We start from the raw sequence: 23,194 nt of genomic DNA, 5'->3' as shown, positions 1-23,194 counted from the left end.
GTGTGGCGCGTACGAAAGGGCAAGCTAGCCTACAAAAGCAGAAGCTTGAGCGTTGGTTGGTGATGCGCATCCATGGCATCCCCACTATGCTCCTGCTGCTGCTTCTTCGTCTTCTTCTTCGTCTTGCCCTCTGTGCTTCTGCTGCCTGCCGCCACATGGGCGGGCTCTCACAGGGAGCAGCTGTGCCATAGCTGGCGTTTCAACGTGGACGTGAACAATCTGAGGGGGTGGGCCGAGGTGCCGGAAAAGTGTGAAGCCTACGTGGCGGCCTACATGACGGGCTCCGCCTACCTTGACGACTCTGAAGCTGCCACACAGCAGGCCATAGCCTACGCCGAAGCCTACAACAAGACGAGCGATGGTGGCAAATACATTTGGGTCTTTGATATCGACGACACCAGCCTCTCCACTGTCGCCTATTACGCCCAACACAGTTTCGGGTACGCTTCCCCCCCTGAAAGCAACCCGCCAAAAAAAAAAAAACAAGCCTGTTGTCCCTTTCTCACTTGGGCAGCGGCCACTCAGATAAATATGAAACCGCCCCATGTTGTGTTGATATGTACACGTCCTGTACATTCATTATCCCCATAACTCCGTCTGTTCCTCTTTTGCCTGCAGAGCTGAAGCCTTCAATGACACCTCATTTGAGGCTTGGGTTGAAAAAGGCATTGCCACCCCTCTCCCTGCATCGCTCAAGCTCTTCTACAAGCTCAAAGAGCTCGGATACTCTGTGTTCTTCTTGACTGGGCGCGACGAGAGCCAACGCAATTTGACTGTTAAGAATCTCCTCAAAGCAGGCTATAAAGGCTGGAAAGGCCTAATCTTGAGGTAATCCCCTTATTGAGAAGCTTACCCCCGAGGTAATCTCCTTATTGAGAAGCTTAATCTTCTGAGGTTATTAAGAGTAGCTTCTTTTCTCTTGACAATCTCTTGAACTTGACCTCTATGGGAGGGCTTAAATCTCAAGGTCAGATTCCCCTTACCAAGATTGCCTTTTTTTTTTTTTTGGGGTCCGAACATTCACCTTATTAATTGTCAAAATTAAGCTACTAAATATGGCTGGAGTGGTTATGACCCCTCCCTCTCTCTCTTAGCAAACCTTACTCGTTTGCTTCCGATAAGCTAATTTTAAGCCTTTTGCAGCTAAGGTAAATCAATGCCATTACTATCACTAATGACGGCGGTAAATAATGTATACAATTAGTTGACAGGGGTATGGCTAATTACTTGCAACAGGCAAAGCGCGGACCATGGTGTGAAGGCAGAGTTGTACAAGTCAGGGAAACGCAAGGCCCTAGAGGACCAAGGCTACATCATAGTGGGCAACATTGGGGACCAGTGGAGTGACATTACAGGCTACTCTGTTGGCAACCGTGTCTTCAAGCTGCCCAACCCCATGTTCTACATAGGTTGATGGTTTGCTTGTTGTTGCCAACAAGCAAACCATAATAATTAGCCCACTAAAATTGATGCACGGTTAAATCATGTGTTTAAAGCAACCCAATGCGCTCGATTTATAGTGAGTGCATTTGTATTTCTTTGTGTGTAAGGCCTTAGGCTAAGGCAAAAATAGAAATTATTGAGAGTTTTTCTATGTTCTTGTAATCTAATTAATGCACTTTCTTCCTTTACATTACATTGTAGAGACAACTAACCTTATTGTCCACTAACAGAATTGTAACTATCTAACTCTGTGTGTGTGTGTGTGTGTGTGTGTGAGAAAGAGAGAGAGAGAGAGAGAGAGAGGGAAGGGAGTGACAACCTTACAAATGGATTTCTTGCTATAGATGAAGGATTTTTTCAACACATGAATGTGAACCTTATTACAAATTCCTTCTAAATAACTAGAAAAGGGGGGTTATCATGAGCATGCACAATCAAACAAACTATTTGTGGACTTGTTACTTAATCATACATTCCAAAAATAGCTAAAAGAGGCACCCTTGAACAAGCTATTTTTGGAGCTGTTACCTAATCATGCATTCTTACAAAAATAACTAAAAGAGGGGGATAATTATGGGCATGCACCAACAAACTATTTATTGCATTGTTACTTGATCACACAGATTCTTACAAAAACAACTAAAAGAAGGGGAATGTTATGAGCATCACCATCAACCAAACTATTTGTGGAGTTGTAACTTGATCATACATTCTTACAAAATGGCCTTGGTGCTTGCTTATTTAAGTAAGGGCAAAATAAGCAAGGGCATCATGTTGCTTCTAGCTATAAGAAGTTAGAGAATGTGATAAATACATGATGTGAACATAGAAACTCTTCCATAGGCAAAACAATGCATAACTTTCAAATGAACAAAGTTAGAGGGGAGTATTACTAAATCGTTGTTGATGAAAAATTGATTTTATAATACCCATGTTCTCTAGTGGAAACAACTTTAATTTCATGCATAGAGAATAAAGGGTGTACAAGAAGTGAAGGTAGATGAGTGAATGATGAATAGGGAGCTACACTATTGGTCTATATATAGGCTCCCAATGATGGTCTATGCCCATGTCGCCTATAGTGAAACACACATAAATTGAGTCTAACATGACCCAACTAATTATACCACTTGACTAAGGTAATAGGCCCATGTTACCCTAAACACTCGTAATTGAGTCCAACATGACCGAACTAATCATACCACTTGACTAAGATAACATTAGACTTCCTGTAGTTTTCATCCAAACTTGAGTCCAACATGACCCAACTAATCATACCACTTAACTAAGGTAATATTAGACTCCACGTGTCGTGTTTTTTAGTTGCATGGAGGGTTCCTGCGTAGTAGCACTCCTGCAAACCGTTGCCTTCTCCATGCGTAGCAGTCCTGCACAATCACCGCTCTCTGCATCGAATGTCCCAGGTACTCAGAGACCTCCACGCTTCTCCATGCATTGGAGTCGCCGACCCATAATTATGAAATGTAATAGGAACTCCTCTTTTAAACTAAAATTTTATTATGCATAGATAGCATAATTATAATTATAATTATAAGCATAATTACGATTAAATCTCTTGATTATTCTTAAATATCCATTTCTCATTTCCAAAAATGTTAGCATAACCCTCTTTCAACTTTAAATGAATTAATATGATTTTTCTTAATCATAAACAAGCTTAAAGAAATTAATCATCATTTTTTACTAGATTAAAATCATAAAAATACCTAATCTTTTTCTCTAGCTTGTCAAGCCTAGAGTTTTGTTTAAGATAATGAGTTTATCATTAAGAACCATCCTTCTAATAAGGATATTTTTCCAAAAAGAGAGATTTACTAATAAAAATACTATAATTAAGCATAAAGATTAGTATTAAATCATTTAAATATTATGAATCATTAGTATTAAACCATTTAAACATTATGAATCATTAGAAAGCTTGATTTAAAAAAAAACCATTGAGAAAGATAGAAAAACCATTTAATTGAAAGCTTCCCAAGCATTGAGGGGTTGGGAAGGAGATAACCATTGAGAAAGATAGAAAAACCATGGGATTAAGGCTTACCTTTGATTTTGGCTTGATTCTTTAAAGAAAGAAGTGAAGCCCACAAAGTAAGCTTTGGCCACCAAGTTAGAGGGAGAGCTTTAAACCCTAGCAAGCAAACACACACACACGAGAGCAAGACACAAGAGAGAGCAAGCCTACAAGAGAGAGATAGATATCTGAATTTTCTTCTATCTTCTTCTTCTCTTCTCAACCAACATAACATAAAGATAAGAGTACACACTATATGAGTTAGTACTTAACTACTACAACATACAAGGGTCGGTCCATAATGTAAACCCGACTAAATGAGCTGGTGCTATAACTATGCCAATCTTTAGTAATCCAAAATGACTCTTACACAGCCTATCATCCCATTGGCCGCATATCACCCATAATCTCACCAACCATGCCAGTGGTGTAGATGCGGAAGCTATCACCCAGGTGGGTCATCAATGTCCGCCGTAGCACTAGTTGAGCTCGATATCTTAACAACTCTCCCTTGAGCTCAACTCCACACACTACACTCCAAGTAAACTCCTAAATTTGTGGAGCTTCTCTATGCCCAATGCCTTCGTGAAGATGTCAGCAACCTGATCCTCTGTGCTGACATATATTAGATCTACATCTCCTGCTAGAACCTTCTCTCTCACAAAGTGATTATGCACCTCAATGTGCTTTGTTCTAGCATGATAAACTGGGTTACTGGCCAACTGCGTGCTGCTTATGTTGTCACAATATATGACAACTGCCCTATATCCATAGGCTCTCCCATGTCACCAAGTAGCTTTTGAAACCAAGCTACCTCACAAGCTGCCATAGCAACACCCCTGTACTCTGCCTCTGTAGGACAAGGCAACTGTTGGCCGCTTCTCACTGCCCCAACTCACAACAAATGAGAACATAAAACCACTGGTAGATCTCCTGTCTGCAATACTACCAACCCAATCAGCATCTGTGTACCCATGCAACTGTATCTCTGTACCAGCCTCATAGAAAAGTCCATAATCAACTGTGGACTTTATGTACCTGAGGATCCGTCTAGCCACATCCAAGTGGCTTCCTAGGGGCCTGCATAAACTGACTCACAAGTCCAATAGCATAGCTCAAGTGCCACTGGCCTTGTAATGGTCATGTAGATCAAACTACCCACTATGCACCTGTATATAGTGGGGTCCTCCAAAAGCTCATCTCTATCTGTGGAAAGCTTTGTGTTATGCTCCAATGGCACTGAAATAGGCTTACAGCCTATCATACCATACTTGGACAGCATGTCCAAGTCATACTTGCCTCTGCAGCAATAGCAAAATGCCATGAGGTGATCTCACCATCTCTATGCCTAAGAAATACCTCAGCTCACCCAAATCCTTCATCTCAAACTTCTACTTCAAAAGCATCCTGACATTATATAAGTTTGCATCACTATCACCAGTGATAATCAGGTCATCCACATAGATGACTAAGAGCATGATTCCTCTATCTGTTTTTTTCACATATAGTGAAAAATCTACATTGGATATCTAAAATCCAATGGTAACAAGATACTCCCTGATCTTGTTTGACCATGGTCTGGGTGCCTGCTTCAAGTCATACAAGGCTTTACATAACCTGCACACAAAATATAGATATGCATTACTCTCATAACCTGGTGGCTACATCATGTACACTTCTTCTTTTTGCAAATCACCATGCAAGAAGGCATTCTTTACATGCATTTGATGTAAAGACCAACCCTTTGCTGCAGCCATATCAATGACTGCTCTCACAGTTGCCATTCTTGCAACCGGGCTGAATGTCTCCTCATAGTCTATGCCATAAGTCTGTGCACAGCCCTTGGCAACCAATCTTGCCTGAACCATCAGCATTGTGCTTATACATCCAATGCCTTCTTTTCCTTAGGTAAAGGCACTAACTCCCATGTTGCATTTGCATCCAATGCTGCCATCTCCTCATCCATGGTATCTTCCCATTCCTTATTTCAAATTGCCTACTCAAAGCAAGTGGGCTCAACCTCCTATATTGCTTTTACCATGTAAGCATAATGATGGCTTATATATCCATCATATCTCAACCTGTCAAAACAGGGTATCTAACCCTCATAGACCTGCATACACCTAGATCACTGCCAGGTGTCCTCAAAACAACCTTGGTTCTCCTTACACTAGGAGTAACCATAGATGGAATGCCAAACCCCTCATCAAGACTCTGCTCAGAGCCACTAGAGTCACCATCCACATATGAGTGACCTGCTGATGACAGATCAAGCACAAAAGGTTGATTTACCTTTTCCTTCCCTTTTCGTGATACATGTATACCTGCATCATTCCTCAGCCCTGCCTGACCATGGGCTAACATTTGCTAAAGGACTCCCCAGGTCCACTTAGCACATGTGATTGATGCTCTACATGTGGTGCAACATCAGCACTTCTTACATCTGCATCTTCTGTTGCCTTCAGTAGTACTGGTGCATACCAGCCTGCTGCTCATCTCATCAAAGACAACATCTCTGCTTACTCGCATCTCAAGAGTGGTAAGGTTATAGCATCTATAACCTTTTTGCTCCATAGCATAACCAATGAAGACACATCCGCCGGTCTTATGTCTATAAACTTATGTTCAGGAGTCATACCATGAATAGCTGCAGTGAGTGTCCTATTCATAATGTACACAACAATTGCTTCTACTGTGTAAGATTTCTCCTCAGCGCGCCTGAATAATGAATAAGCCTTCACTTCAATCCCTTGTAATCATTCCCTGTTTTTGAATACAAGAAAATATTATTTTTTCTTGTTTTGCCTAGTGAGATAAAAATTTCTAGAGAGTGGTAAATCAATATTGAGATATTTTTAGATATATAACTTCTACAAATATAACAAATATGTTTCCCTACAAATATAACAAAAATTTCTAGAGAGTGGTAAATCAATATTGAGATATTTTTAGATATATAACTACAAATATCACAAATATGTTTCCCTAAAATAGAAAATCAAAAAAAAATTTCCAAGGTGCAATTGAAATTAATTAAAAACGATTTAGAAGACCTTAGCCTAAGGGTTAAGATTTTCTGAAAATTTTGGATTATGGTCCAATTAAGGTTCCTATGGACCAATAAGATTAATCCAAGTGTTTGGATGAGATAAATCCAATGAATAAAATGAAATATCCAAAAATGAGTAAATGCCCACATAAGATGAAGAGTTGACAAGAGTATAAGATTTATTAGTTAAAAATTATGAAATATTACTAAAAAATGAGATATTTTAGAGTAATTATTCATTTTTGACACCTTGGTAAGGAAAGGGGGAGCCTTCAAGGAGGTGCCTAATTCACATGTGTGGAGAAGTTTTAAACTAAAAAATAATAGGATATTTTTATCTCTCCTCTCTCCTGGATAAAACCAAATCAAAAAGGGAGCCAAACTGGTCCAAATCTTGTCCAAATTCAACCAAATCTGAAGCTCGAAAATTCTAGAACTCAGTTGGACTCAGTTAGTGGCCTCCCTCACCTATAAATAGACCCTCATTCTTTTGTATTCTCATCTGTGAAATAAACTATATCGGTATTACTCTAAAATAAGTATATTTTCTATTATTCTCTAAAAATCCGCTACAAATTGAAGAGATTGGGGCTTCTCTCTCTCTTCAACCTTCCTTGGAGTCTTCATCAACATAATAAACCAATTTATTGGTTGGGGGCCTCTCCATAGACTAAAGAGTCAAGCAAATTAAGAGGTAAAGGGTGATTTATGGTCTTTTTTCTTAATCTCTAAATGTTTCTCACTTCTTAACCCCTCTCAAGCTTGAGAAGCATTCAATTGAATGGCTCTTTCATGTAATTAAAACTCTCTAATGAACTTTAGTGATAAATCTTATAAAGTTTCCATTTATGCTTAAATTAAAATATTTTTTATGCATATCTTATAAATTAAAATGTTTTTTAAGCATATCTCTCTCCCCCCCAAAGAATGGTCATTTCTACGACCTATTCTATATTCAAATGATGCTTCTCATGTAGCAATTCTCAAATCTAAAATTAATTTCCATGCTTGTCAAATTAGAGACCAAAGAAGTGGCTTTTTAATGCTTTTATGCTATTTTAATTTATGAAAAACTTAGGAATCAAGTCCATAATTGGATATTAATCCAAATAATAGTTATTCTATCATATAGTATTACTAAAACGTTATGTTTTCAAAATTATTAAAAATTATCAGTAATAATAGCAGTGGAGCTATGGCAAAATTTCTAAAAAATTAACACATAAATCATTTTCATACATAGTATGAAAAGAGGACTTCCTACCATATTCTAGGATTAACCATCCTAGGTTAATTGAATAATTCTCATCATAACCATGGAACATTCGATTTTTATGTTTATACATAAATAGTTAATTAGAAAAAAGAAGAATTTCTAGTAATTTATTTTTATGATAAAAGAGAAATTTCCATGACAATAGAATTCCATGTATTCCCAATGAGGAAAGAGAAAAATTTGGAATACTAAAATAATGGATATTTTATTTAAAAATTAAAGAAGAATTTTAGTTAAATTTATTTTTATGTATAGATAAATTTAAATGTTGAAAGAGAAATTCCCAACATAATTTGAATTCAACCATTTAAATGAGAAAAGTGGAATTTCTAGTGTAAAGGAAATAATGGAGATTTTTATTTAATTTTTGAGAGAAAATTTAGTTAAATTTATCTTTTTACATAGATAAATTTAAATGATGAAAGAGGAATTCCCACCATAATTGGAATTCAACTATTTAAATGAGAAAAGTGGAATTTCTAGTGTAAAGGAATTAATGGAGATTTTCATTTAATTTCTAAGAGAAAATTTAGTTAAATTTATCTTTTTGCATAGATAAATTTAAATGATGAAAGAGGAATTCTTACCGTATTTGGAATTCAATCATTTGAATGAGAAAAGTGGAATTTCTAGCTTAATGGAATTAATGCATATTTTTATGTAATTTTTAAGAAGAATTTTAGATAGATTTAATTTATGGTAAAAGAGAACTCATTAAATGAGAAAAAGAGGGATTTTTTAGCTTATTCAAAAAAAAGGTATTGGTATTTAGTTAAAAGAAGAATTTTTATGATATTTAAGAAAAAATGGATTTGAATTAAATCTTAGTGTCAAAAGATGAATTTCCACCATAATTCTACCTAATGAATTAAGGTCGAGAAATTATATAGCATAAGGAATATCTTTGGATATTTTAATTAGAAAAATCACTAAATTAATATTTACCCAAAACTAGATGTTTATTTGAAGGGAATCCTTGTTAGAACTAAACCGAATGAATTTGGTTAGACTACGAGAGGGGTAGACAGTAAAACTACTTGTCCATCTCTCGATCTGAATCAAGCAAAAACTTCGTAAACCAATTCTTGTTCCTAAACACAAAAACTTCGTGACCAATTAAATCCCGAGAAGACCTTGTTCTGTGGGAGGAGATCAGCGGCAACAAGCGGTGATTCCATGGACCAAGTGCAAGTCTCTTATTGATCTGACCATGTGACTTAAGGTTCCGTCAGATCAGTTTAACTAGTTAAGACTTTGACTCGTTAGAGTAATTTCCCCGTATAAATATTTTCCCATGGAGGAATCGCCCGTGCCTTCTGGGTGAGGGGAGTTTTTTCTGGGCTCGGGTTTCGGAGGAACCGCCCAGGCTAGCCTCTCGTTTAGACATCCGCGGGCGAGGCCCCAAGTGTGGATCCCCGCCCCGTGCGGGGGATCCACACTCTCAATTATCAACCTTCTTGTCGCCTCCTGAGTCCCATTCAAGGTCAGAAACAAACTTTTTTTTATAACTAAAACTTCAAAGATTCGAACCTTTAAATTCAAGGCTAGGTAAAATTATAACTGGTTTTTGTCAATTTCAACCGTGAAAATTACACTAAAAGATGGTTTTTTCCTAACACTGGTCCCATTCAAAGGCTATACCTCGTGTTTCTTGACTAGTTATTATTGGTACCCTTTAGCTACTATTTCTCACATTGCTATGCGACGTGCCTTTTTTTAACATCACATGGTGTAATGGCATCATACACAAAAAAACTTTTTCATTTACAGGTGGAAAACCCTCCATCTGACAGAGCTTCAAGGTCTCAATTTTTACAAAATTAATAGGTTCTATTACTAGCACCTCTTTAAAAAAACAAACCTTCACACTCAAAATTTGGGGGTATTTTCTAAATTTTGAACTTGTAATTACACCTGCTGTGCAGTGTAATTGGTTTTTTTTTTCAAGCACCGATTCCATCATAGGATCTTACGCCATTTGCATTCAAGATTTTTTGATGGGTTTTTGTCTTAGCTATCTGCCAATATGATTGAAATAATGAACGTAGATTTACGACAGTATTAGAGGAAGGAGACTAGTCACTAGGAGTTACACAGGCAAGCTTTTTTTTGAAATCAATATATATATATATAGCACTCTTGCAACCGTTGCCTTCTCCAAGCGTAGCAGTCCTGCAATTGCCGCCCTCTGCATCGAATGTCCCAGGTACTCAGAGACCTCTAGGCTTCTCCATGCATTGGAGTCGCCGACCCAATGTATATATTTATATCTTATTATATATAACGGGGAATCCTCCATGTGCCACGTGTCGTGTTTTTTAGTTGCATGGAGGGTCCTTGCATAGTAGCACTCCTGCAACCGTTGCCTTCTCCATGCGTAGCAGTCTTGCAATCGCTGCCCTCTGCATCGAATGTCCCAGGTACTCAGAGACCTCCAGGCTTCTCTATGCACTGGAGTCGCCGACCCATAATTATGAAATGTAATAAGAACTCTTTTAAACTAAAATTTCATTATGAAATGTAATAGGAACTCCTCTTTTAAACTAAAATTTTATTATGCATACATAGCATAATTATAATTATAAGCATAATTATGATTAAATCTCTTGATTATTCTTAAATATCCATTTCTCATATCCATTTGTCAAGCCTAGAGTTTTGTTTAAGATAATGAGTTTATCATTAAGAACCATCCTTCTAAATAAGGATCTAACCATAAAGATGATTAATCTTTCCAAAAAGAGAGATTTACTAATAAAAACACTATAATTAAGCATAAAGATTAGTATTAAACCATTTAAACATTATGAATCATTAAGAAGCTTGATTTAAAAAAAAACCATTTTATTGAAAGCTTCCCAAGCATTAGAGGGGTTGGGAAGGAGATAACCATTGAGAAAGATAGAAAAACCTTGGGATTAAGGCTTACCTTTGATTTTGACTTGATTCTTTAAAGAAAGAATCAAGTCAAAAACCTTGGGATTAAGGCTTACCTTTGATTTTGACTTGATTCTTTAAAGAAAGAAGTGAAGCCCACAAAGCAAGATTTGGCCACCAAGTTGGGGAGGATAATCTCCAAGAGAGGATGGAGAATTGTGAAGCTCCAAAGCTTCCAAAAGTAGAGGCAAAATAGAGGGATAATAGAATTACACTAAAATGAAGATAATACTGGGCCCATGTAATTAGGCTCTATCTTTTTTTCCTTCTTCTTTAGAGCCTTGGGGCAAGGTTAAAGGGTGTGAGGTGTGGAGAGCATGCAATAGGAGCCTCCATTGATTGCTCGCTCAGTGGCCCCTGTCTACGTATATTTCAAAAAAAAAGTTCAATAATTCATAAAATAGCTTTCAATTCAAATGCTCAATTGTAGAATAAAGCCAATTTTTGAAAGGCTAGGCCAAAGTTTTTTTTTAAATTGGTTCGTTGTAAAGTATAGAGCGTGTGTAAGAGAGAGAGAGAGAGTGTGTGTGTGTGTTTGGGGTTTGATTTTGTGTGTGTGTGTGTGTGTGTGTTAAAGAGAATGTGGGGGAGAGGGAGAGTTTTAAACCCTAGCAAGCAAACACACACACACACAAGAGAGAGCAAGACACAAGAGAGAGATAGATAGCTGAATTTTCTTCTATCTTCTTCTTCTCTACTCAACCAACATAACATAAAGATAAGAGTACACACTATATGGGTTAGTACTCAACTACTACAACATACAAGGGTCGGTCCATAATGTGAACCCGACTAAATGAGCTGGTGCTATAACTATGCCAGTCTTTAGTAATCCAAAACGACTGTCACATAGCCTATCATCCCATTGGCCGCATATCACCCATAATCTCACCAACCATGCTAGTGGTGTAGATGGGGAAGCTATCACCCAGGCGGGTCATCAATGTCCGTCGTAGCACTAGTTGAGCTCGATATCTCAAAACTCCCCCTTGAGCTCAACTCCACACACTGCACTCCAAGTAAAATCCTAAACCTGTGGAGCTTCTCTATGCCCAATGCCTTCGTGAGAAGATGTCAGCCACCTGATCCTCTGTGCTGACATATACTAGATCTACATCTCCTGCTAGAACCTTCTCTCTCACAAAGTGATAATGCACCTCAATGTTGCTCATGTTGTCACAATATATGACAACTGCCCTATCCACAAGCTCTCCCATGTCACCAAGTAGCTTCTGAAACCAAGCTACCTCACAAGCTGCCATAGCAACACCCCTGTACTCTGCCTCTATACTCGACAAGGCAATTGTTGGCCGCTTCTCACTACCCCAACTCACAACAACACTCCCAAATGAGAACATAAAACCACTAGTAGATCTCCTGTCTCTAATACTACCAACCCAATCAGCATCTATGTACCCATGCAACTGTATCTCTGTACCAGCCTCATAGAAAAGTCCATAATCAACTGTGGACTTTATGTACCTGAGGATCCGTCTAGCCGCATCCAAGTGGCTTCCTAGGGGCCTGCATAAACTGACTCACAAGTCCAACAGCATAGCTCAAGTCTACTGGCTTTGTAATGGTCATGTAGATCAAACTACCCACTATGCACCTGTATGTAGTGGGGTCCTCCAAAAGCTCATCTCTATCTGCGAAAAGCTTTGTGTTATGCTCCAATGGCACTGAAATAGGCTTACAGCCTGTCATACCATACTTGGACAGCATGTCCAAGTCATACTTGCCTCTGCAATAGCAAAATGCCATGAGGTGATCTCACCATCTCTATACCCAAGAAATACCGCAGCTCACCCAAATCCTTCATCTCAAACTTCTCCTTCAAAAGCATCTTGACATTATATAAGTCTGCATCACTATCACCAGTGATAATCAAGTCATCCACATAGATGACTAAGAGCATGATTCCTCTATCTGTTTTTTTCACATATAGTGAAAAATCTACATTGGATATCTAAAATCCAATGGTAACAAGATACTCCCCGATCTTGTTTGACCATGGTCTGGGTGCCTGCTTCAAGTCATACAAGGCTTTACATAACCTGCACACAAAATCTAGATGTGCATCACTCTCATAACCTGGTGGCTACATCATGTACACTTCTTTTTTTTGCAAATCACCATGCAGGAAGGCATTCTTTACATCTATTTGAAGTAAAGACCAACCCTTCGTTGCAGCCATAGCAATGACTGCTCTCACAGTTCTTGCAACCGGGCTGAATGTCTCCTCATAGTCTATGCCATAAGTCTGCGCACTCTAAATGTTTCTCACTTCTTAACATCTCTTAAGCTTGAGAAGCATTCAATTGAATGGCTCTTCAATGCAATTGGAGCTCTCTAATGAATTTTAGTGATAAATCTTATAAAGTTTGCATTTATGCTTAAATTAAAAATATTTTTTAAGCATATATCTCTCTCCCCCAAAGAATGGTCATTCCTACGACCTATTCTATATTCAAATGATGCTTCTCATGAAGCAATTCTCAAATCTAAAAGTAATTTCTATGCTTGTCAAATTAGAGGCCAAAGAAGTGGCTTTTAATGCTTTTATGCTATTTAATTTATGAAAAACTTAGGAATCAAGTCCATAATTGGATATTGATCCAAATAATAGTTATTCTATCATATAGTATAACTAAAACGTTATGTTTTTAAAATTATTAAAAATTATCAGTAATAGCAGCAGAGCTATGGAAAAATTTCTAAAAAATTAACACATAAATCATTTTCATACATAGTATGAAAAGAGGACTTCCGACCATATTCTAGGATTAATCATCCTAGGTTAATTGAATAATTCTCATCATAACCATGGAAAAACTGATTTTTATGTTTATACATAAATAGTTAATTAGGAAAAAGGAGACTTTCTAGTAATTCATTTTTATGATAAAAGAGAAATTCCTATAACAATAGAATTCCATGTATTCCAATGAGGAAAGAGAAAATTTTGGAATACTAAAATAATGGATATTTTATTTCAAAATTAAAGAAGAATTTTAGTTAAATTTATTTTTATGCATAGAAAAATTTAAATTTTGAAAGAGGAATTCCCACCATAATTGGAATTCAACCATTTAAATGAGAACAGTGGAATTTCTAGTGTAAAGAAATTAATGGAGATTTTTATTTAATTTTTAAGAGAAAATTTAGTTAAATTTATCTTTTTGCATAGATAAATTTAAATGATGAAAGAGGAATTCCCACCATAATTGGAATTCAACCATTTAAATGAGAAAAGTGGAATTTCTAGTGTAAAGGAATTAATGGAGATTTTTATTTAATTTTTTAGAGAAAATTTAGTTAAATTTATCTTTTTGCATAGATAAATTTAAATGATGAAAGAAGAATTCTTACCATATTTGGAATTCAATCATTTGATTGAGAAAAGTGAAATTTCTAGCTTAATGGAATTAATGGATATTTTTATGTAATTTTTAAGAAGAATTTTAGATAGATTTAATTTATGGTAAAAGAGAAATTCCCATGATAATTGGATTGCACTCATTAAATGAGGAAAAGAGGGATTTTATTTTATTCAAAAAAAGGTATTAGTATTTAGTTAAAAGAAGGATTTTTATGATATTTAAGAAAAGATGGATTTGAATTAAATCTTAGTGTCAAAAGATGAATTTCCACCATAATTCTACCTAATGAATTAAGGTCGAGAAATTATATAGCATAAGGAATATCTTTGGATATTTTAATTGAAAAAATCACTAAATTGATATTTACCCAAAACTTGATGTTTATCTGAAGGAAATCCTTGTTAGAACTAAACCAAATGAAATTGGTTAGACTACGAGAGGGATGGACAGTAAACCTACTTGTCCATCTCTCGATCTGAATCAAGCAAAAACTTCGTAACCAATTCTAGTTCCTAAACACAAAAACTTTCTGACCAATTAAATCCTGAGAAGACCTTGTTCTGTGGGAGGAGATCAGCGCGGCAAAGAGGTGATTCCATGGACCAAGTGCAAGTGTAAGATTCCTCCCCCAACCCTCTTTTGATGTCCAGTATCTTCCCCTGTAAATCAATCCCTCTTCAGAAATATAAAGACCTCGTTTCTAACTGTTTTAACCTAGAGAGAGAAAATATTCTAGAGAGAGAATATTCAGATTATGAATATTTTTGGATAGAAAAATAACTCATCTTATTAAAATAAGTTCCCCTGAAACAGAAATTCAAAAAGAACTTTCCAATGTGCAATTGGAATTAATTGGAAATGGGTATAAAGGACCTTAGCCTAAGGGTCTAGATTTTTAGAAATTTTTGGATTATGGTCCAATTAAGGTTCCTATGGGCCAATAGCATCAATCCATGTGTAGGGAGGAGATAAATCCATTTTGTAAAAGAAGATACCCAAAAATGAGTAAATGCTCACATAAGATGAAGAGTTGAAAATGTACAAGGTTTATTAGTAAAAAAAAATGAGCAATATTAAAAATATGAGATATTTTGGGTATCCAAAAATGAGTAAATGCTCACATAAGATGAAGAGTTGAAAATGTACAAGGTTTATTAGTAAAAAACTATGAGCAATATTAAAATGATTCCATTATGACACATATGTAAGGAAGGGGAGTTCTTTAAAAGGAGGTGCATATTTCACATAAGATGAAGAGTTGAAAATGTACAAGGTTTATTAGTAAAAAACTATGAGCAATATTAAAATGATTCCATTATGACACATATGTAAGGAAGGGGAATTCTTTAAAGGAGGTGCATATTTCACATAAGATGAAGAGTTGAAAATGTACAAGGTTTATTAGTAAAAAAACTATGAGCAATATTAAAATGATTCCATTATGACACATATGTAAGGAAGGGGAGTTCTTTAAAGGAGGTGCATATTTCACATGCTTGAATGAGTTTTAAACTCATAAAAATTGAGATATTTCATCTCTCCTCTCTCCTCATTCAAGTCTAGTTCCAAAAAGTTAGCTTAACTGACCTAAAAATGGTCAAATATTGACCAAACTGATTTAGAAAATTCTAGAATCAGTTTGTTTGGTTAGGAGCTCAATTTTTCCTATAAATAGAAGCCTCCCCCTTGTTAAAAAATAGATAGTGTTTATGCATCGTTACTCTACTCCACCTAAGCCAAGAACTGTGAATTCATTTAATAATTCACTAGTTTTTGGAGCTTCCCTCTTTCTTCAATCCCCATTAGTGGCTCCATCAACATACTTAACCAATTGATTGGTTGGGGGCCTCTACCGTGAACAAAGAATCAAGCAATTTGTAAGGTAATTAGTGAATATTGATCTTTTCTATAATTTCTCAATGTTTCTCTCTTCTCAACCCCTCTCAAGCTTGAGAAGCTTAATTGGTATGGTTTTTTAAATGCTATTGAAGTTAATTGGTGAATAGTAGTGAAGAGTTACATAATTTAATAAATGCTATTGAAGTTAATTTTCATTTATGTTTAAATTCTAATGGTTTTTATGTAAATTCTCTATCTCACTCAAGAAATGGTCATACTCATGACTCATTCTCAATCCAAATCAAGCTTTTCATAAAGCTTTTCCTTAACCCAAGATTAAGCTATGCTTGAGGCCAAATTAATGGCTTTTTTCTATGCTTTTAGTTTATGTATATTGATGATTCAATCCATTATGGATTAATGATCCAATTAGAGATCATTTTATTTATTTTGTTAATGATAAGCTTTATCCCTTAGAAAAATTGAGATTTATCAATCATAGCAGCGGAGCTATGGCAAAATTTTTATAAAAATTATGCATAAAATAATTTCATCCAAAGCATAAAAAGAGGACTTCCTACCATATTCTAGGAATTATCATCCTAGATTAATTGTTTTATATTATGCATTATTGATTTTCATGCATAGAGCTATGCATAAAATATTATTATTTTAACATAAAAGTGTTACTTTTATCATATTTGGATTTCATGCATAGAGGTATGCATAAAAGATTATTATTTTAACATAAAAGTGTTACTTTTATCAAATTTTAATTTTCATGCATAGAAGTATGCATAAAGGATAATTTTTTTATATTAAAAGTGTTACTTTTATCATTTTTAATTTTCATGCATAGAAGTATGCATAAAGGAAAATTTTTATATCAAAAGTGTTACTTTTATCATTTTTAATTTTCATGCATAGAAGTATGCATAAAGGAAAATTTTTATATCAAAAGTGTTACTTTTATCATTTTTAATTTTCATGCATAGAAGTATGCATAAAGGAAAATTTTTTATATCAAAAGTGTTACTTTTATCATATTGGATTTCGTGCATAGAGGTATGCATAAAAGTTGATTATTTTATTATAAAAGTGTGACTTTTATCATAATTGAATTTCATGCATAGAGGTATGCATAAAAGTTGATTATTTTATTGTAAGAGTGTTACTTTTATCATATTGGATTTCATGCATATAGGTATGCATAAAAGATATTCTTTTTATACTAAAAGTGCGATTTTCCTCATAAATGGATTTTATGCATAACTTAGATGCATAAGAGAAATTCTTTTATTCTAAAAGTGTAATTTCCTACCAAATTGAATTTATGCATAAGAAGATGCATAAAAGATTGATTTTAATTTCGAAAGTGTTAGTCTCCTTAAATGGAATTTATACATAAATAAATGTGTAGAGAAATCTTATATGAAATATAAGAATTCTCTTTCTAAAAAAAAGATATGAAATGTGATAAGATGTGATAAGAGGTGTATGAGATGTGATAAGATTTGATAAGATGCGTATGGAAAGTGATAGGATGTGATAAGAGGTGTATGAGATGTAAAAAGATGTGATAAGATGTGTATGAGATGTGATAAGATTTGATAAGATACGTATGGAAAGTGATAAGATGTGATAAGATGTGTATGAGATGTGATAGAATGTGTTAAGATGAGTTAGGATGTGTTAAGATGCATATGGGATGTGTTAGGATGAGAATGGATGTAATATGGTTGTATGAATGTGATGTGGATGTATACATGTAGATGTATATGTATGAATGTGAATGTGGATGTAGATGTGGCTGTATAGATGTGAATGTGGAATGTGGATGTGGATGTATGTATGTATGTGGATGTAGATGTGGATGTATAGATGTGAATGGGAAGGTGGATGTGGATGTATGTGAATGTGGATGTAGATGTGGATGTATAGATGTGAATGTGGATGTAGATGTGGCTGTATAGATGTGAATGTGGAATATGGATGTGGATGTATGTATGTATGTGGATGTATGTATGTATGTGGAATATAGATGTGAATATGGAATATGGATGTGGAATATGGATGTGGATGTATGTATGTATGTGGATGTAGATGTGGATGTATAGATGTGAATGGGAATGTGGATGTGGATGTATGTATGTATGTGGATGTGGATGTATGAATGAGGAAGTGATAGTAGATGTATGCATGTGGATGTGGATGTATGGATGTGTATGTATGAATGTGGATGTATAAATGAGGATGTGAAAATGGAGGTAAGCATGTAGATGTGGATGTATGGATGTGAATGTGGATGTGGATGTGGATGTGGATGTATGGATGTGGATAAGGAGGTATGGATGTATGAATGTAGATGTGGATGTGGATGTGGATATGGATGTATGGATGTGAATGTGGATGTGGATGTGGATGTCTGGATGTGAATGTGGATGTGGATGTGGATGTATGGATGTGGATATGGATGTGAATATATGATATGTGATGTGAAGGAATCTGAAGTGAAGAGATGGAAAATGATGTGATTGGATGAGTACACAGATAAATGGAATGTGGAATAAGTAATGTGGATTAATGAGGGAAATGTGGAAAAATGAGAGTTAATATAGAAATTGTATTTGTAAACTGTTTGTAAATGGCTGTTTTATGTCAAGAATGCTGGGAAAGCATTTTGACCGTCTTGTGATTAAGGTCGTGGAGACCTAACTGATAAAGTTGCAATTGCTGAGACGGAGAGTCAATGGAGGACGTCTCGCGTAGCAAGGTCGACCGAGGTCTTGACCAGCCTCGGTTCGATTAAAATGGTGAGCTTCCGGTACGGTGGATGAGGGACCAAGGAAGCGGCCTATGAGTGAAGCGCTAGGTCACCTGCAAAGGATCCTAGAGGTGCTGACCATACGGTGCTCGGGCTCTGGGTCGCCTAGGATACCCACACGTGCGTCGAGGAAGATATTGGAACAAGGAGTAAGAGTTGTTTTGTGAAACCGAGCATGGATCTGGTTGCTGACCTTGCTGATCTTCAATGGATGAGTCCATGGCTCTTTATATGGATCTGTTGGTTGATCTTGCTGATCTTCAACGAGAGTACATCTTCAATGGATGAGTCCATGGCTCTTTATATGGATCTGTTGGTTGATCTTGCTGATCTGTTGGTTGATCTTGCTGATCTTCAACGAGAGTCCATCTTGATTTTTATAAGTGATTATCTTGCCGAGTATTATGGGCTAGGAACTATTGAAAAGGCCCCTGTGTGGACAGGTGGTGAGCGTTCTAGTTGCCAATGATGCCATAGATACTCTGATGAAGGATTGATGGGAAATTATGAATCAACCGGATAAATTGGAAGATTGTGATCAGTGGTACTATGGTTTCATTAAAGGATTGTTTTAAAGTTAGCTGATGCTAAGAAAAAGGCAATTTCATATTGAAAGATTCTTCCTTGTATTGACTAAGTACCGTTAAAGGTGCAGTCAGATCAGTTGATCCGTAATGATCTTGACTACGATAGAGTAAAGAGTTATCCTGGTGGAATCGCCCATGCTTTCCGGGTAAAGGAAGTTTTTCCGGTTTCGGTTTTGGACAAACCGATGGATTAGTCTCTTGTCCGGATATCCGTGGGCGAGGCCCCGAGTGTGGATCCCTGCCCCGTGCATGAAGTGCTACTTCCGTTGCTAGTACCCCGAATCCGTCGCATGGTGGGGACAGGGATCTCACAGTTGGTATCAGAGCGTTTGGTTAATAAAGATCAACTGAGAAGACAAATATGTCAAAAATTTATCAAGAAACACAAAAAGGTTGTAATTGTGTGATATAAGTCATACAATTTGATATTCAAACTAAAATTTGTAATTTGGTAATTGGGTCTTCAGATGGAAGTACCACAATTATATAGAATCCCTGACTTGCTTGAGGCCTAAGACATGATGGTATTTACCTTATAATTCCAAGGGCCGTGACTACTCGTATATACCGAGAGTATACTGCAGCTCTTTACTGACAGTATATACGAGTAAATCTAAGACTTGAAATTATAAGCGTTAATGCTATCCAGAGGATGATTTCGAATGTGGTTGATATGATTTTTAATTCTATTTGAGAATTGATGAATTGAATTGGATTCTGATTGAAAAATGATGATCCTTGAAATTTGGTTGAAATGTAATAAGCTGAGCGAAACCTCAATGAGGATGAATGGGACGAGTCCCTGTGATGATATTCATAACTGGAATGATGATAATGATTTCAGCAAATCACTATGAGATTAGTGGATTGTGCTGTCAGATTGCTACTATTAATACTTGACCGTTAGATCAAGTTAAGGGATGACAAATTAAGAACTTACTTGACTAAAATTCCCGTGGAGGAATTTTAGAACTTACTTGACTAAAATTCCCGTGGAGGAATGTTCAGAAGAAAATTTTTCGGTCTAATGGACCATTATGTTAAAGATATGAATGATATGATCTGAATGAATTATTGATGAGTTCTAAGGGATATTTATTCCAGTATTCTGTTGGGTTGACCAGAATATAAGGAACCCCAGAATAAAATTGGATCTTAAGAAAAAGAGTTATCCTCTATCTTGCCAGATGAGGACATCTCGCACTTTTTTAAGTGGGGTAGAATGTAAGATTCCTCCCCAACCTTCGAGGTATATAGGAGTAAGAATCTCCCTTTTGATCTTATAATTATTCCCTCTCTAAAATAAAAGAAAGATTCTGTAAAAATAAAAAAAAAGAAAAAAGAAAAAAAAAAGAAGATCCTTTTCCTAGAATACTTCTCAGGAGTCCTACCTGTTTTAAGGATTCAGAACAATGAGTTCAGAAGTGAAAATCGGTGTTTTGGATACCACGGTTTTGGTTTTCATTCGAGTACGGCCCAAAAAGAAGTTCTTTATCTCTTGGGGAGTATAAGAAGTTATCCCCCAGATATTGTGAGTAGGTGACTTAGCTTACGAGCTTCTTTTATCTCCTCATCTCAAAGTTCTTAATGTATTTCATAGAAATATGTGCCAAACCCAAATCATGGAAAGACGGTAAAACTTCAGTGGCAAGATACCGTTGGCTTCTAGGTTACGCTAGCTCCTTCCTTTATATAAGTTGTAACTTTACTTATCGCTCACAGTAATCTTACTCCCATCAATCTCCTTCTTTCTTAATCTCCTTCTTCATGGCTTGGCAACAAGAATTAGTTTTATCCATGATGATTTCTCACCTTCAAGACGCAAGCGAGTCTGTGAAGAAGGATTTTATAGAACAGTATGAGCGCTCACTTTTCCCTCACTTGGGAACTTCTGTAGCTCAGACCAAATGGCGGACCTATCAAAACATAACTAGGGTAACACCCTGGGGTCAGCAGCACTTTCGTAACAATGTCCGCTTGGCCATGGTTATTGAAGCTTTGGGTTTGGGTTCCCAATACTACTGCGTCATGAGATCAAGACATCTTGGGTTTTCTGAGCGGGTCTTCTTACTGGCGTGTTTTCTTCCTCATGAGAAGATATGCCTTTACCCCGTTTTTGGCTTACCTCTCAGAGGTCCTTTTGTTAGATCACCTCATACCAGTGAGATAGGTGCGGCAATAACCAGCAGTATCATTCCCATAGATGAGTTACCCTATACTTGCGCAGCTTGTGAGTGCTGCTTTTGTGATCATATGATGGACGGGCTTCTGGAAGTGTAAAGAGTTCTTCTATCCTTACTGTATAAGTTCCGAGAATGAATAAAGTTTAAATCTTGTTCTTATTTTGAATCTTGCTCTCTTTAAGACTTTTCTTGGTGGTTAACCTTGATTAAAATTTTTCTCTAAGTCTCATATTCGTGCATCTTGCGAAATTATCCCAGTTTGCGAGATGAGGACATCTCGCATTTTTTAAGTGGGGTAGAATGTAAGATTCCTCCCCCAACCCTCTTTTGATGTCCAGTATCTTCCCCTGTAATCAATCCCTCTTCAGAAATATAAAGACCTTGTTTCTAACTGTTTTAACCTAGAGAGAGAAAATATTCTAGAGAGAGAATATTCAGATTATGAATATTTTTGGATAGAAAAATAACTCATCTTATTAAAATAAGTTCCCCTGAAACAGAAATTCAAAAAGAACTTTCCAATGTGCAATTGGAATTAATTGGAAATGGGTATAAAGGACCTTAGCCTAAGGGTCTAGATTTTTAGAAATTTTTGGATTATGGTCCAATTAAGGTTCCTATGGGCCAATAGCATCAATCCATGTGTAGGGAGGAGATAAATCCATTTTGTAAAAGAAGATACCCAAAAATGAGTAAATGCTCACATAAGATGAAGAGTTGAAAATGTACAAGGTTTATTAGTAAAAAAATATGAGCAATATTAAAAATATGAGATATTTTGGGTATCCAAAAATGAGTAAATGCTCACATAAGATGAAGAGTTGAAAATGTACAAGGTTTATTAGTAAAAAACTATGAGCAATATTAAAATGATTCCATTATGACACATATGTAAGGAAGGGGAGTTCTTTAAAAGGAGGTGCATATTTCACATAAGATGAAGAGTTGAAAATGTACAAGGTTTATTAGTAAAAAACTATGAGCAATATTAAAATGATTCCATTATGACACATATGTAAGGAAGGGGAATTCTTTAAAGGAGGTGCATATTTCACATAAGATGAAGAGTTGAAAATGTACAAGGTTTATTAGTAAAAAAACTATGAGCAATATTAAAATGATTCCATTATGACACATATGTAAGGAAGGGGAGTTCTTTAAAGGAGGTGCATATTTCACATGCTTGAATGAGTTTTAAACTCATAAAAATTGAGATATTTCATCTCTCCTCTCTCCTCATTCAAGTCTAGTTCCAAAAAGTTAGCTTAACTGACCTAAAAATGGTCAAATATTGACCAAACTGATTTAGAAAATTCTAGAATCAGTTTGTTTGGTTAGGAGCTCAATTTTTCCTATAAATAGAAGCCTCCCCCTTGTTAAAAAATAGATAGTGTTTATGCATCGTTACTCTACTCCACCTAAGCCAAGAACTGTGAATTCATTTAATAATTCACTAGTTTTTGGAGCTTCCCTCTTTCTTCAATCCCCATTAGTGGCTCCATCAACATACTTAACCAATTGATTGGTTGGGGGCCTCTACCGTGAACAAAGAATCAAGCAATTTGTAAGGTAATTAGTGAATATTGATCTTTTCTATAATTTCTCAATGTTTCTCTCTTCTCAACCCCTCTCAAGCTT

General features: G+C 36.0%; 1 protein-coding gene across 1 annotated transcript; it reads left to right on the top strand.

The window, feature by feature from the left end:
- The first annotated feature begins 67 nt into the window (after positions 1-67).
- On the top strand, positions 68-1,605 carry LOC147623259 (acid phosphatase 1-like). Its single transcript, XM_086821357.1, has 3 exons — positions 68-440; positions 619-828; positions 1,237-1,605. Exons 1-3 carry the CDS (start codon positions 73-75, stop codon positions 1,412-1,414), a joined length of 756 nt encoding a protein of 251 aa, XP_086677483.1. The 5' UTR covers positions 68-72; the 3' UTR covers positions 1,415-1,605.
- The last annotated feature ends 21,589 nt before the right edge of the window (positions 1,606-23,194 follow it).

The sequence above is a fragment of the Cibotium barometz genome, chromosome 27 (genome assembly GCF_041138505.1).
Source record: "Cibotium barometz isolate CiBa-2024 chromosome 27, ASM4113850v1, whole genome shotgun sequence".
Classification (NCBI taxonomy): Eukaryota; Viridiplantae; Streptophyta; class Polypodiopsida; order Cyatheales; family Cibotiaceae; genus Cibotium; species Cibotium barometz.
The sequence above is the reverse complement of the archived record's forward strand: the minus strand, read 5'-3'. Positions and strand labels throughout refer to the sequence as shown.